Genomic DNA, 14,042 nt, shown 5'->3' with positions numbered 1-14,042 from the left:
CTGATATCCAGATACATACACATTATACAGATATCTGAATTATCCAAATATTCAGATTATCCGAATTATACAATATCCAGATATTAGGATTATCCAAAAATGTCTGGATATCCAAATGTGTGCATTATCTGGATAGTTTTATCGTTTATCCATTTTACATTCTATTCACATATTCTTCTATCAGTCATGTTCATATTTCAGAGTACGAATTTTCTACAAATCCTTCATCAAGTCTGTACTATCCGAATATTCCAATTATCTGGATATTCAGATTATCCAGATATCCACACTATCTGGATATTCAGAAATCCAAATTATCTGGATATTTGCATGCAAAATGGATATTGTATAATTTGAAATCCAGATATCCGTTACCTGGATATTGTGGCCATCCCTAGTTGGGACCGTAAAGATTGAATGTATAATTGAGGAAAATATAAAATCCAGGAATGTCAAATAGGGATTACCCTGTGATAGTTGATGTCAGAAGAATCATTGGAGTTTTAGTTGGGCACCATTCCAGAATTCAAACATCCTCTAAGGTCCACGAGAACAAGTCTCAACTTTAAAACAAGTTATTTCAGGAATTGGACAAGGATGTATTGTTACCACCAATGTATGCATACAGATGCATACATCTACTCACAAACACATATTTCACTTGAAGGGAGGACAAAGAATTGTACAAAGTAATGAATCATTGTCTACATATAAGATAATATTGTGCTTTATGTTTTGGCACTTGCTTCAGGAGAAAACAATCTAGTGACCATTGTACTTCATTTGAAGGTTGAAATGCAGAAGAATTTCAATATCTGGGCATGGAATATCACTATTTAGAAAAGAAAAAACTAGTCATAATGCTTGGAAAGTTTCAGCAGTCATCATGATTAGCTTCAGTTAACTTAAGTGAATTACAGTCAAAGTGTTAGTAAAGAAATTATTTACAAAGGATATTGTGAACTTCTTGTGTAAGTTAATAAGTATTTTTCTACGTATCTTATTTCAATAAAGACTAGGGATGGGACCGATTAATCAGTACTCTATTGGTATCAGCCGATATAGGCATATCGGTGTATCGGTTTATCGGTAAAATTAATCGATAAATATCTGATAATTTAGTGCAAAATTCTGCCATTTTGTTGTAATTTTTATGGATAATCTCCAAGCCCTAATTTCTAAAAAAGTAAATGTCTAAATATGCAATTTCATATCGGCCCATCCCTAATAAAAACCAAGGTCTTGGGTCAGTACATGTTTAATGCTTTCATTAGTGCATCATTGGTTGCCCATATGGGCCTCCCCAACAGCGTAGTGATATCATTGTCATCTTGCAATAAAGGGGTCCCACGTTTGATACTCGAAGAAACTGCATTTCACAGTGGTTCAGATCCTAATTTAAATTCCAGGTCCAGTCCCAATTAGCCTATATGTGCATAAAGTGGACTCAAAAACACCACGAAAAATAAACCTTTGTAATTTCAATTTTGTGTGTGCCACAAAAGGTGGATTGATTTAATTCAAGTGATTTTTTCTTAAAATCAGCTCTAAATAAATTTAAATAAATAATTTTTAGAGAATAATGTACAAAAGGATTTTGTAAATATCAGAATCACTTTTAGTAAAAGTACATTAATCTTGTAATCATTTAATGGTGTTTATTAGGCTCTAAAAAAGGGGGAAAAATGTATGTACTGATGGGGTGAAGCTCACACACAGGAAATATAATTAATATGTAAACTGTAAACACACTAAATTTCTCATGACTTAAAATTCAATAATTTTGTAGGCAAAAATAGCAAACATTTTTTGGTAGAAAAGTATACAAAATACTAACTATGTTGAACCGTAAATAGTGTCATTAAACTCTAAATAAACATGGCTGTTGCTATTTTGCAAACTATCATTTCAAAAACTGACAAATTTCAGCTACAAAGACTATAAAAAAATATTTTAAGTTACAATTATAGAGTAGATACTGAATGTTTTTTTTTTTAATTTTTACTGGATGAAAGTTACTGAAATTATTATAGTTCCACTCAACAAACATTTCCATAGCAGGTTCACACATACAGTATCAGAAACAGAAAAATGTATATTTACATATAATTTTTATTTGCTTTAATCAAACTGTTCAAATATTTTACAGGGCTGTTTACTAGAAAAAGCCTTTCTATAAAACATACATCTATATGTATGGTGCCAAAAATCATGCAAGCAATTCTAAGCGTGTTTTTCTTTAAAAATAAAAAAAAATCCATTTAAATAAAAAAAAGGATAACGCAAACATCTCAAAACAAACCACTGTATCTAATGATACACACAAAATAGAAAAGAAGAAAAATTGGATTCATGCTACCTTTCTTTATAATTGTCCTGCTGTGATAGCTCCTCATTTGATACAGAAGTTAAAAACTGCTGTACCATGTTCATGGGCTTGAGAAGAGCATCCAGGTGTAAAATCTAATTGAAGAAAATAATGAATTACGTAAATACCAAACCACAGTTTCACAGTAGTACAGGACATAAATTATGAAAACTCATGATGGCATTTTCCTAACTTTTCATTGTACCTTTGGGGGATGATAACAAGTGATGGGAAACTACTTGGGAATTGAAAATTGAATATCTCAGCTGTGATTATATCATTAGGGCAGGTTCAAAACTGAACTTCAACCTTTCAGTGCTACTTAGTTACTAAATTATTGAAATTCAACCTTTAGGTACTACTCACTGACTAAATTATTGAACTTTGATCTTCAGGTGCTACTTAGTGACTAAATTCTTGAACTTCAACCTTTAGGTGTTACTCTGTGACTAAATTATTGAACTTTGATCTTCAGGTTCTACTTAGCAACAAAATTATTAACTTTGATCTTCAGGTGTTATTTAGTAACTATTGAACTTTAATCTCCAGGTGCTACTTAGTAACTAAATTATTGAACTTCAACCTTTAGGTACTACTTAGTGACTATATTATTGAACTTTGATTTTCAGGTTCTACTTAGCATCTAAATTATTAACTTTGATCTTCAGGTGTTATTTAGTAACTATTAAACTTTAATCTTTAGGTGCTACTTAGTGACTAAATTATTGAAATTCAACCTTTAGGTACTACTCAGTGACTAAATTATTGAACTTTGATCTTCAGGTGCTACTTAGTGACTAAATTATTGAACTTCAACCTTTAGGTACTACTTAGTGACTATATTATTGAACTTCAGCTTCTGGTGCTACTTAGTGACTAAATTATTGAACTTTGTTCTTCAAGTACTACTTAGTGACTAATTTATTGAACTTTGTTATTCAAGTGCTACTTAGTAACTAAATTATTGTACTTCAACCTGTGACTAAATTATAACAGTTTGGTGTCAATGCTGAAAGCTTAGTTGCCAAAATATGATTCAATAGAAAAAAGTAGGGTTGAGCCGATGCCAATGTATAAGTATCTGCCAATATCAGGGGTACTGCTACTGGTAGGGTATGTATTTACTGATATTACTATATTAATAGCCAATACTTTTCTGGTGTTTTGATCATTTGCAGGGTCTGCAAAAATGTCACCTAACAGATGACAAGTTGGTTTTGGTTCATTAAAAAATTGAAATTGTGTATGCCAGATTCTACGTTGCAATCCAGGATAAAGCAATCTTTGCGATGGTTCTCTCATATATTTCAGCTAATAGATATCTAGTTTTGGAATAGCAAGCAGGTAAAGATCATAACATGTGGAAATATGGCATGTTTCTGTTAAACTTGTAACAATATGTAAAACACCCAAGTTACAATAAAATAAACTACATGATAGAATGAAAGCACTTGAACTTTTGTTTTAATGGCATTTTTTTACCATATCACTTATAAGTCCCAAGTTATTAGTACAGTAACACCTCGTTAATCCGTACTAATGGGGGATAAGTTGACCAGTTTAACGAAAGTCTGGATTAACTGAAATAACCTAAAAGAACAGTAGAAAGTGCATTAAAACTCCGTTTATAGCAACAAAACACGTTTATTATGGTGTATTTAAAGGGCATAGGCCTAAATACACTATACAGTACAGTACAAAGTCTGCGGGAAACAGAATTTCATCAGTGGTTGACTGCCTTTTCTTTAAAACCTTGCATTCTCCCCCCCCCTTTTTTTTTGCCTGTCCAGATTAAGCAAAGTCCAGCTTATCGGGGTTCGGATTAATGAGGTTTTACTGTATAAGTACTAACACTTTAAACTCAGTGCACACAGACATTAAGTAAAAATAAAATGAAGTGTCAAGGAAAAAAAAACAGGCGAGTCAAATTATGAAATGAAAGAAAGTATGTTGCACAGTAAAGCACAGCACCAAGAAATGACACCACTACCTTCATTATGACAGGGAAATTGTCTTTCCTGGTTTTTCCCCTTCAAATAAAAATAACATCAAAAATGAAATTCATGCTCAACAATGCAAAAATTTCGGTATGATATTTAATGAAAATGATGCCTTCAAATCAAGTTCTTAATCAATAGCATAGCACATATCAAAATATTCAGAAAACACAATGAACGAAAGCTAGTACCTGCATGTAGCTGCACAGCCACGCTGCAGCACAGACTGGTAGGCAGCACATTCGCGATCGCATTGCATCCAAAATTCGCTTCACGTCAGTGGCCAACAGTGCCCCGTTCTCCCAGGCCAACAGAACCTCTTTAATCGCAGCAGGTATATGAAGACACACCTCATTCCATTTGACTTGGCTGCAAAAAGAAGAAAATTGAAAATCATTCTTGTCACTTAAAATACCATTGCAACAATTATTATTACAGATGCATCTTTCAAATATCAGATAGCAACAGATAAACCTCAGACTTAGATTTAGGAACTCTCTCTGCCTGTAGGAACCTTGATTTTACGTTTTTCAGGGAACCAAGCTAAAAAAAATTAAAATGCTGGAAAATGTAAAATCGAGGAAAATTTTGTAAGACAAAATGCATTATTGCTAAAGCACGGCATGCTATGTGTTTTTTTATTATTGCAAAATTAAATTTAAAAAGTAAAATATTGTAGCAAGAACAAAAATGTAAAACTATTTTCCTGCAATTTGTGTTAGCATTTATGCAAATAATTAAATAAAACTGTCAAATATTGTAAATATTATTTTTTTATGGGTATGTCAACACTAAGGTTATTTGCACCTGTCTCATGTCCTTTCTTTACAAGTCTGTTGCGAACATTAACCCTCCGTAACCCATGCGGCGGCACTCTGCCGCCTTTTCTAAAATGTTGAATTTTTCTCCTTATCAGTGCAAGAATGGTCTGGAAAGCACTAGGAAACTAATCCTATGAAAATATAGAGGCGTCCCAACATTTTTTCTGGCATTTTTCAGTTGTTTACATGCCTCAAAAGTGACCGGTCCCCCTTAGGCGTCACTCAGTATCGCACATGGGAACGTTTCCTATCTTAAATCATATAATAGCACTCCAGCCATGAATTTGGGAGATATAAGAAAAATAAAACGACAATACGTTGTTCGGAATACAAATGAATTGTATGCAGAAAACATTGCAGTACCCATATGAAATGTCGGAGTTGTCAAAAATGTATTGAAAAGTGACAATATTGGATCAGTTTTCTTTGAGTTTGTATATCTCTTTTCACGTATATCTTGTAAAACAAGAAGAAACATATTGAGAATTGAAAATTTTAATATTTTTTAAGTATCTTCGGGTTGTATTTTACTCGTTTGATTGCTTTTTCAGCGAGTCAGCAACATTTTGACTGAGAATTTTGGAACAAATTGTTCCTTTCTAAGCCCATATAAGTTATATGATTTCAATTCGTTTTGAAAAATATGTTGAACGTTTTGGAAAACTACGTTGAAAAATTTGTGAATGATGAGTTCATTTTTTAGTTCCTTCATTATATGGCAAAATTTTAATTACGCATATTTTGGAAATAATATTTCGGTGCATTTGCTTCAAGGCTGGAAGCGTGTACTTCTGTGTCATTTCCTCGAATGTTTTTAGTTAATATAGTTTTAGTTGTAGTTTAGCTAATAAAAATGTCCGAAATGGACTGTTTGCATTCATATATATATCGTCTGATTTCCAGTAAGTGCTAGGGTAATTCAACATCAATTTGCATCAATAGTTCATCTAAATAAAGTTGGTTTTGATAAGGTGGCACTTAGTGCCGCATGCAGGACATTTGTGCTACTATGAGGGCACGGATGACGGAGGGTTAAAACACACCCAAGCCCTCGCCGGGACTCGAACCCGGGATCTCCGGATCAAAGCGAGCTTAGTCGACCACCCAACAGCGTGGCATAAAACTGTTAGGTTGGCCTCTTTATGTAAATACATAGCCTACTTTTTAATAAAAATGTTAATTGTTATCTAAAAAAACAAATGAGCAGACACACAAGACATACAAAGACTTTGAAACATTTTCTAAACTTTTTCATGTTACATTTCATTTGCATATAATAGCTGCTTAAAAACTGCTATACGAAGACGTAATGTTTATTTTTAAAAAAGGGAGGGAGTGAGTCATTCATTCATTTATTTCAGTGATCAGAGGCCCCCCCCCATTAATTTTGACAAGTCGGCACCCCTGATTCAGACATGCAACAATGATACAATGAATGAAGTACACCATGTTTCATAAGTCCATCTTGGATTTTGGAGTTTGGCTATGCATTAGCAAATCCACTTACAAGAGATGAAATCATGCCAATGGTTTCTGAAACCTCAGAAAATATGTAAACCAAAGTCTTCCCTATGACTTAAACAACTTAAATTAGTGCACCTGCTTCCATGTCAGGGTTTCAAATACGTACAGTGGTGGATCTATAGAGGAAATGTACAGGTTTGCTTTGTGACAGATGTCATGGCTAGTTACCCATTTCTCTGCTAGGAGGCAGTAGTGTGCAAACATGACATTTTCAGGTGAACACAAAGCTTTTTGTGTCCTGTGTAATTTTCTAAAACCAAATCAATTGTTACACTCCGTGTGACATTTTTCTGCAAGGTTATGTTAAAGATTGTGTTTACCAAAAGACTTACCAGAGAACATGGATGCAGTTGCTATCATCGACATTGATATGTAGGCATGAGCTAGATTACAGAGTCGACATTACCAGGGGAGAATATATCGAGCATTTGTAAGGTAGGTTAAAACTTCGATATTTCTCTTTTCACTGACATGCTCTCATTTCCATGAGTTTGCCCCTGAGCTACAGACTTCTCAAATCCTGGTGGGGGACTTATGAAGTGCCTTGTACTCAGTATGCTTAGCCACCAACACAGCAGTAACCATTTCTACAATTGCATGTACAATATACAATTTTCCGTTCTCAGATTTTACATTCTCCTGCATTATAATTCAATCCTCAGGGTCCTAATAGAGCGGACTTTACATTTTCTCATATTTTAGATTTTTTTACCTTGAACTCCTGAAAGAAGAACGTAAAATCGAGGTTCCATTGTATTTAAGCACACTTCTAGGAACTGTGCTGATCACACCATCTCCATCGTGTGGGGACCTGCTTGAACAATTCCCTAGCTCCTTCAGTGCAGGCACAATGCAAGTCTGCCCGATACTTAATGAAAACAGAAAATATTTAATATGAAGGTTTTCTACTATTATCAGAGAAAAACTATGCTTTGTCTAGACATCATTACATTACTGTTTTCATACAATTTGTAATATAGGATTAGTATCTGTCATGCAACAAGAATGATCACATATTTTTTAAATTAAAGAACAAACCTTGTAGTGAGATCACAGTCTGCTGAATTAAATTGAGAGAGTAGTGCATCTACAATGGCTGGATCACATCGTTCCAACATGAGATCGGGGGATTTAGCTCTCCCATTTTCAACCATGCACTCTCTTACCCACTGCACAAAAAAGGAATCGCCACTTTCTTCAGAGAGAACAACCTAAAAAAAATACATCTTATTTAGTCTAGCTTTGATATATTCACAGGCTTCATATTCAGTTTTCTTGGACATAAAGTAGGAAAAGTAAGACTTGGTTGAAAATATTATTTTGCATTACACGTTAAAAAAAAAATCTCTTTCATAACTGTTTTAGATTTTACATTAACGATTGCGTAAACTGCCATAGATGAAAATTCTCCTGCCAGCAATGTGGAAATATTACGTGCTTCTCGCTATCAGCCCCACCTTAGCACCAATTACCAGCAGCCACATAGATTACCCACTAATGATGACAACAAGCAACAAGGAAATGGTTTGGTATGCTAATATAGGTTGAGACCTTTCGAGCCAACGTGGCCAGTAGCACAGTAAGCTTGTTACATAAGGGTGTAAGCAGATGTATGAGTAGTGCTTCCTGGAAGAGAATTCTATTAGATCAGTGCTATGGGACATTATACCTTAATCTGTTCCATAAGTTAATAACCAGACAATGATTGAAATGTTACACTTACAATCCATGCATCACTAACTGCTGTACTTTTAAATAAGGCCAAGTTTTAGACATAATTAATGAGCATAATATGCATAATTATGTTTACATTCAAGTTACACAAATTTCATAATGATGCCTTCCTCATCTTATATGCGTGTGTTTAATCACAGGTCAAAAATTCACTAGTGTTATATTGCTATGTGTGCGCTTGGACGAAACAGCAATTGTTTAGTCAAAAATATTGTTTGTTAAAAGGCTATATAATGTGAGTACTTTAATTGGAAAACTTATATTGTGGTCTTATAACCATAGAAATGAGAAACTGATACCAGAGCTCTGTATTTTTACTCTAAAAGGATCTGTTGTATGGGTATCACTCGTACATCTTCACAGCCATTCCACATCTCTCCATCCTGTTTCCATCTCAAAACTCTGATTCCAGACATCATTCTTTTTTCAAAACCACCAACGCATCAACATGTCTCATACTAGTCCATTCTATTCTCAAGATGACATGTATTTTAGGTTGTACGTGTCCTCTACTTATCCTCTTACACATCCCTTTAGTCTGCCATACATTATTCACCAGATCACTTCCTCCTCTTTTATCCTCCCACGTTATTATTTCCACTATCTTCCGACGCCATCTTGAACCTCAACTTTCCTTCTATTTCAAGTTTCAAAATGGTTGCAACCAAATGAATTATGTCTAAAACACGAACGTATCTCAATTGCAAGAGAAACATTACAAAAACTATTTCATGCCATGAAAATAAACAAAGATTACAACTTACATTGATATTACCTTTGCGTGACTCTGAATTTCTATGGGTTATAAACTGTGAATTGACTACATACACAAACAAACAGTAAGCTATGCGAATCATATCATATGCGATATTCCGCCTATGAAAACTAACTATTGGCAATTTGGATGACATTAATATAATTTATTATGACTTTGAATATAATAAAAACTGCGGTAAAGAGCATATCGTAACGATCCGTAGTATCTTTTAATTATTATGGACAACGAACTCCCACTTCCAGTCATTCAACCATTGTTTTCCAATCAGGAAATATTCAGAAACATCACAGGAATGCAGTGTCAGACAGCACTGAAGCTCTTCCTGGTCATTAGCGGTATAAACATGTAAACAGACGAAATCCAGGAAGAGGCTACAGTCCTGACTGTGCATTTGTTTAGTAAATTGAATGGCAATAAATGTCTTGGAGGCAGAGAGTTCGGGGTGAGATCGAATTGAGTGATTGAGGAGCAAGTTACGATTGAATAGAGAGAGGAGGAGGTTCTAGGGAGAGCGTGTTAACGCTAGTCGCAAGTCAGACTCTACGTACAGTCACAGGCATAACCTCTCACGGCAGATCTTCAGTTGCAGTACAGAGACATGTATATCCTTACATTAGCCATGCTGATCCAGTCTTTAGGGGTGTGAAACTCAAGTGTCATGTGTTGCCATTCAAGTGTGTAAATTTAGTACCTCTAGCACCTTACCACCAAGCTCACCGCGAGCAGAGAGTGCTTTATCATCAAGGATGAATGATGACTAGTGAGCTACATTCCCAAAAGATCCCCCCATACCTAAGGGTATGAGACGGTATTTATCAAAATACGTTAATAAAAGCATATTGAAATTAAGAGAGATTACAGCTTTTGGTAAGTAGCATTTCCTGCGTACTTGTACTTTTTGAATTTAATCATTCAAAAATATGAGTTTGTACAATCAACATGAAAGTTGAATTTGAAGTTTTATTTCTTCATAAGAAATGCACAGGATTCTAAAAAGTATTTTTGATCCAATCTTTCAATGATTTTTTTTTGTTAATTAATGCCTTAGGGTTACACTTACAGTTACATCACAAGAAACGTAATACCTAGCTTTCCTTACATGTAATCTTAAATGTCTGTGTACATTTCAACAGAATTTTTAAAAAATGAACAATTTGTGGCAAAAGTGTAACTCTTCCCACTAAAGGCTCTATAAAGGTGCAAATATTTTATATACTTTAGTTACACTGTATTTTTCATCCTCAAATGTTTCTAAATGTTAATATCCTACATACCTCAGATCCGTACGTTTGCACAATGGAACACAACATGAGAAAAGAGATGTCAAAAAGCATGGCTCTTGTTTGAGACACTTTTGTTCCCTCAGACATCTGCTTGCTGAATTCGTTGAATTTAATTAGTTTGTTCACAAAAGTGCGAAGTTTCCCTTCAACTGTAGCCACAGCTAAGATCAACTCGAAACTTTTTCCTGTCAATACATGGCAGAGTACACCAAGCAGAGCATCCTAGGAAAAATCAGAACAACTTATATATACACAGCAATTTGTACACTGGGCATTCAATTAAGGATTCAGAACTTACCAATAAACAATTTATGATTTTTTATTTTTTCATCCAATGGCAAGAATAATACTAAAAAAATTGTCCATCACCATTTTCACTAAGTCTGTTTTCCACAACATGATGATCATGAATTGAAATTCAACATCAATAAGCAGAGGATAACATCATTTTCACATCAGCAGAATTCCATTCATAAAAGAACACAAGATGGAGAATACTTTGATTTTTATTTAGCATTGCTTTTCTGGCACTTTTGACTAATTGTGATTGATTGATTGAAGTGGTGTTTAAAGTCCACTTTATGCACAGAAAGGCTAATTGAGACTGGACCTACAGATTAAAGTGGGATCCAAACCACTGTGCCTTCACCGGGTATTAAACCCACGACCCCTTGATTACAAGGCGATGACGCTACCACTACGCCATCAGGGAGGCCTTGACTAATTGTGACAATGAGGATGAATGATGATATGATGAAATTGACGAAGGGACACTCACAAATAATACCCATGCACAGGCTGGAATTCAAAACTGGAACCCCTGGCGTCACAATTTGCTGTGCTAACCACTCTGCAATGGAGGTCGGCACAATGAAGAATAAAAAATCATGGAAATAGTTATCGAGAATTTGCCTACTATTATCTATGCCATTGGCTATACTACACAGAACCAAAAAGAATAAATGGAGTTTGTTTTGATGCAAAACCCTGATTGTGCAAATGTGAAGTTTGTGAAATACTGGAAAATAATTATAATTTATTTAGTGCTGTGTATTACATCTATATATATAAAACTGGATGTATGTGTGTATGTTTGTTCCGACATAAATGTAATTGGTGACCTTCACGATGACGGGAGGGAGGAAGGGAGGGAGGGGGAGGGAGGGAGGGAGGGAGGGGGAGGGAGGGAGGGAGGGAGGGAGAGAGAGAGAGAGAGAGAGAGAGAGAGAAAGATAGATATATATATATATATATATATATAGTAGTATTGGTACTAATATAAGCACCACTTATAAGTGTAGAAAAGAAGAGCTCAAATGATTAAACAACCCGATTTGCCTACACTTAAAACAATGCCACGAGGGGCATATGCCCTCAATTCTTCAGGTGTGATATGCACTTAATTTTAAGAAATTCTGAATTCTAGTGTAGAAAAGAAGAAGCCTCAACAGATAGATTTGCCTACACTTAAAACTAAGCCAAGTTCCCATATCATCTTATTGTTTACAGTGTGTTTTTCTGTCAAAATCCCAGGAATCTTGAATTCTAGTGTAGAAATGATGAGCCCCCCCTCAGATTGATTTCACCATGTGTACATTGATATAAAGCTCATAGCTCCTGGGTTCTGAGACCCAGTAGAGTGTGGTGCATAGCCCCATGGTTTTTATTGCCTTGTCATCAAGAAGCTTCTGGGTTTGAGTTCTGATAAAATGTGAAGCCTCCCCTGATTGCAAAGTGTTAATATTGTTGCCTTGTAAACAAGAGGCTCGGGTTTGAGTCCTGATAAAATGTGTAAGATTGAAATACATGTGGCAAAATAATATCTCCACACGTGAGATTTTGAGAATAATTACTGCTAGTTGATATACAACTGATAGCTCCCAGATCTGAAACCTGGTAAAGTGTGTTGTACAACAGCATAATAGAGCAAAATTATTTTATATTGGGGATTACCAGAGCCTAGTTATTGCTGTTGTCTGGGTATAAAAGCACCAGCTCAGCCACTAACTGCTGTTATAATTGTTTTGGAATAGTTCTGTTTTTTTGGACCAAGAAATTTTATATAAATAAACAATAAAAATGCCAAAACAAAAATATTGCAATCAATGTAATAAAAATATATCTAGTTCTAATTGGTCTAGGCACCGGCATATTTGTGACTCTAAGAAATGCAGAAAGGCCACAAAAATGTGTCCAAGATGCCATAAAATATTAAGCAAGGCATATTACAAATGGCACAAGTGTAATTCTTATGTACAGTCATCAAGATTGCCCTCACAACCATCTACATCTGGTCTGAAAAGAAAGCATGAAGCACCTGTTAATGCTGGATCGGCAAAGCAGCCACGCTATGCACCACCTATCCATAGCAGTTTTAATGGCCAATTAAGGGACCACTGTTTTGTATCAGAGCCAAGATGTGGTATTAAGAATTTTTTGAACAGTGTAAATCCTGATGTGCAGGCAAGACTAAATGCACAAAATGGTTCTTATAAGCTGTCCCTCAAATTGTTTACACAATATAAGAAACCAAATGGCACAAAATTTACACAGCCCCACATAACAGAAACTGTACCTGTATATTCAAATGCAAATTCAGACAAAATATTAAGCAGTTTGATAGATCAATTGAATATTAAACATTCTGAATTTGCAGCAAAAGAGTCTGGATGGAGCCTATGCGGTTCTCCACACAAGTTATATGTTAATATTTCTGAATTCAGCCCATTACAAGGATCTACATATTTGCCTTTACCTGCCAATATTAAAAATAAAAGAGCCGTGGTTAATATAGAAAATACCGACCAGAAATGCTTTTTGTGGTGTATTTTAGCTGCTTTGTATCCAGTTTCAAGGAATCCTCAGAGAATAAGTTATTATAAACAACATGAGCATGATTTTGACGAAGCAATGGAGGGTTTAGAATATCCAATGTCTGTTCAGAATATTGATAAATTTGAAAAAAAAAGGCCAGGAATATCAATGGTAAACAATTATCTATTAATGTTTTTATTTGTTCTACTGGCCGTGGCAATTGCTTGATAGCACCTCTCAGAATCAGTACATTTGATGATGATTCTGCTGTTCCGATTGATCTGCTCTTAATTGAAGGGGATGATACACACCATTACACTCTGATACATAATCTTGAAGCTTTAGTGAGAACACAACTAGACAAATTTAAAAGAATATACAAGTTGTGCAGAAGATGTTTAACTGTTTTTGATGGTAGAAAAATGGTGAATGGGGTTCGTGAAAAAATGCAGAAATTGCTAAAAACAAATTAATTGAACATTTAAAATACTGTGGCAACTATAAACCTGTTCATATGGTGATGCCAATGCCAAGTGAAAATGCAAAATTCAAAAAGTTTGAAGCCTTGTTGGAACACCCAGCATATATAGTCTGTGATTTTGAATCAAACCTCAAACCCCTTGCATTCTGTAGCCCAGACCCTGAGGAATCTTCAATTACATCATATCAATTACATGAACCCTCCAGTTTTTGTTATGTGGTTGTACAGGATGGGGTTGTTAG

General features: G+C 34.9%; 1 protein-coding gene across 1 annotated transcript in view; it reads right to left on the bottom strand.

Moving 5' to 3' along the window:
* MED24 (mediator complex subunit 24) overlaps nt 1-14,042 on the bottom strand; it is a 63,406-nt gene that overhangs the window by 10,643 nt on the left and 38,721 nt on the right. The window contains exons 10-13 of the mRNA XM_083135260.1: nt 10,497-10,727; nt 7,749-7,921; nt 4,557-4,734; nt 2,360-2,463 (exon numbers count right to left, since the gene is read on the bottom strand). Of these exons, the coding sequence (XP_082991386.1) occupies nt 2,360-2,463; nt 4,557-4,734; nt 7,749-7,921; nt 10,497-10,727 (686 nt within the window). The remainder of the gene's footprint in view (nt 1-2,359; nt 2,464-4,556; nt 4,735-7,748; nt 7,922-10,496; nt 10,728-14,042) is intronic.

This window comes from Lepisma saccharinum, chromosome 14 (assembly GCF_977018435.1).
Source record: "Lepisma saccharinum chromosome 14, izLepSacc3.1, whole genome shotgun sequence".
Taxonomy (NCBI): domain Eukaryota; kingdom Metazoa; phylum Arthropoda; class Insecta; order Zygentoma; family Lepismatidae; genus Lepisma; species Lepisma saccharinum.
Note: the sequence above shows the minus strand (reverse complement) of the source record. Positions and strands in the feature narration are given on the sequence as shown.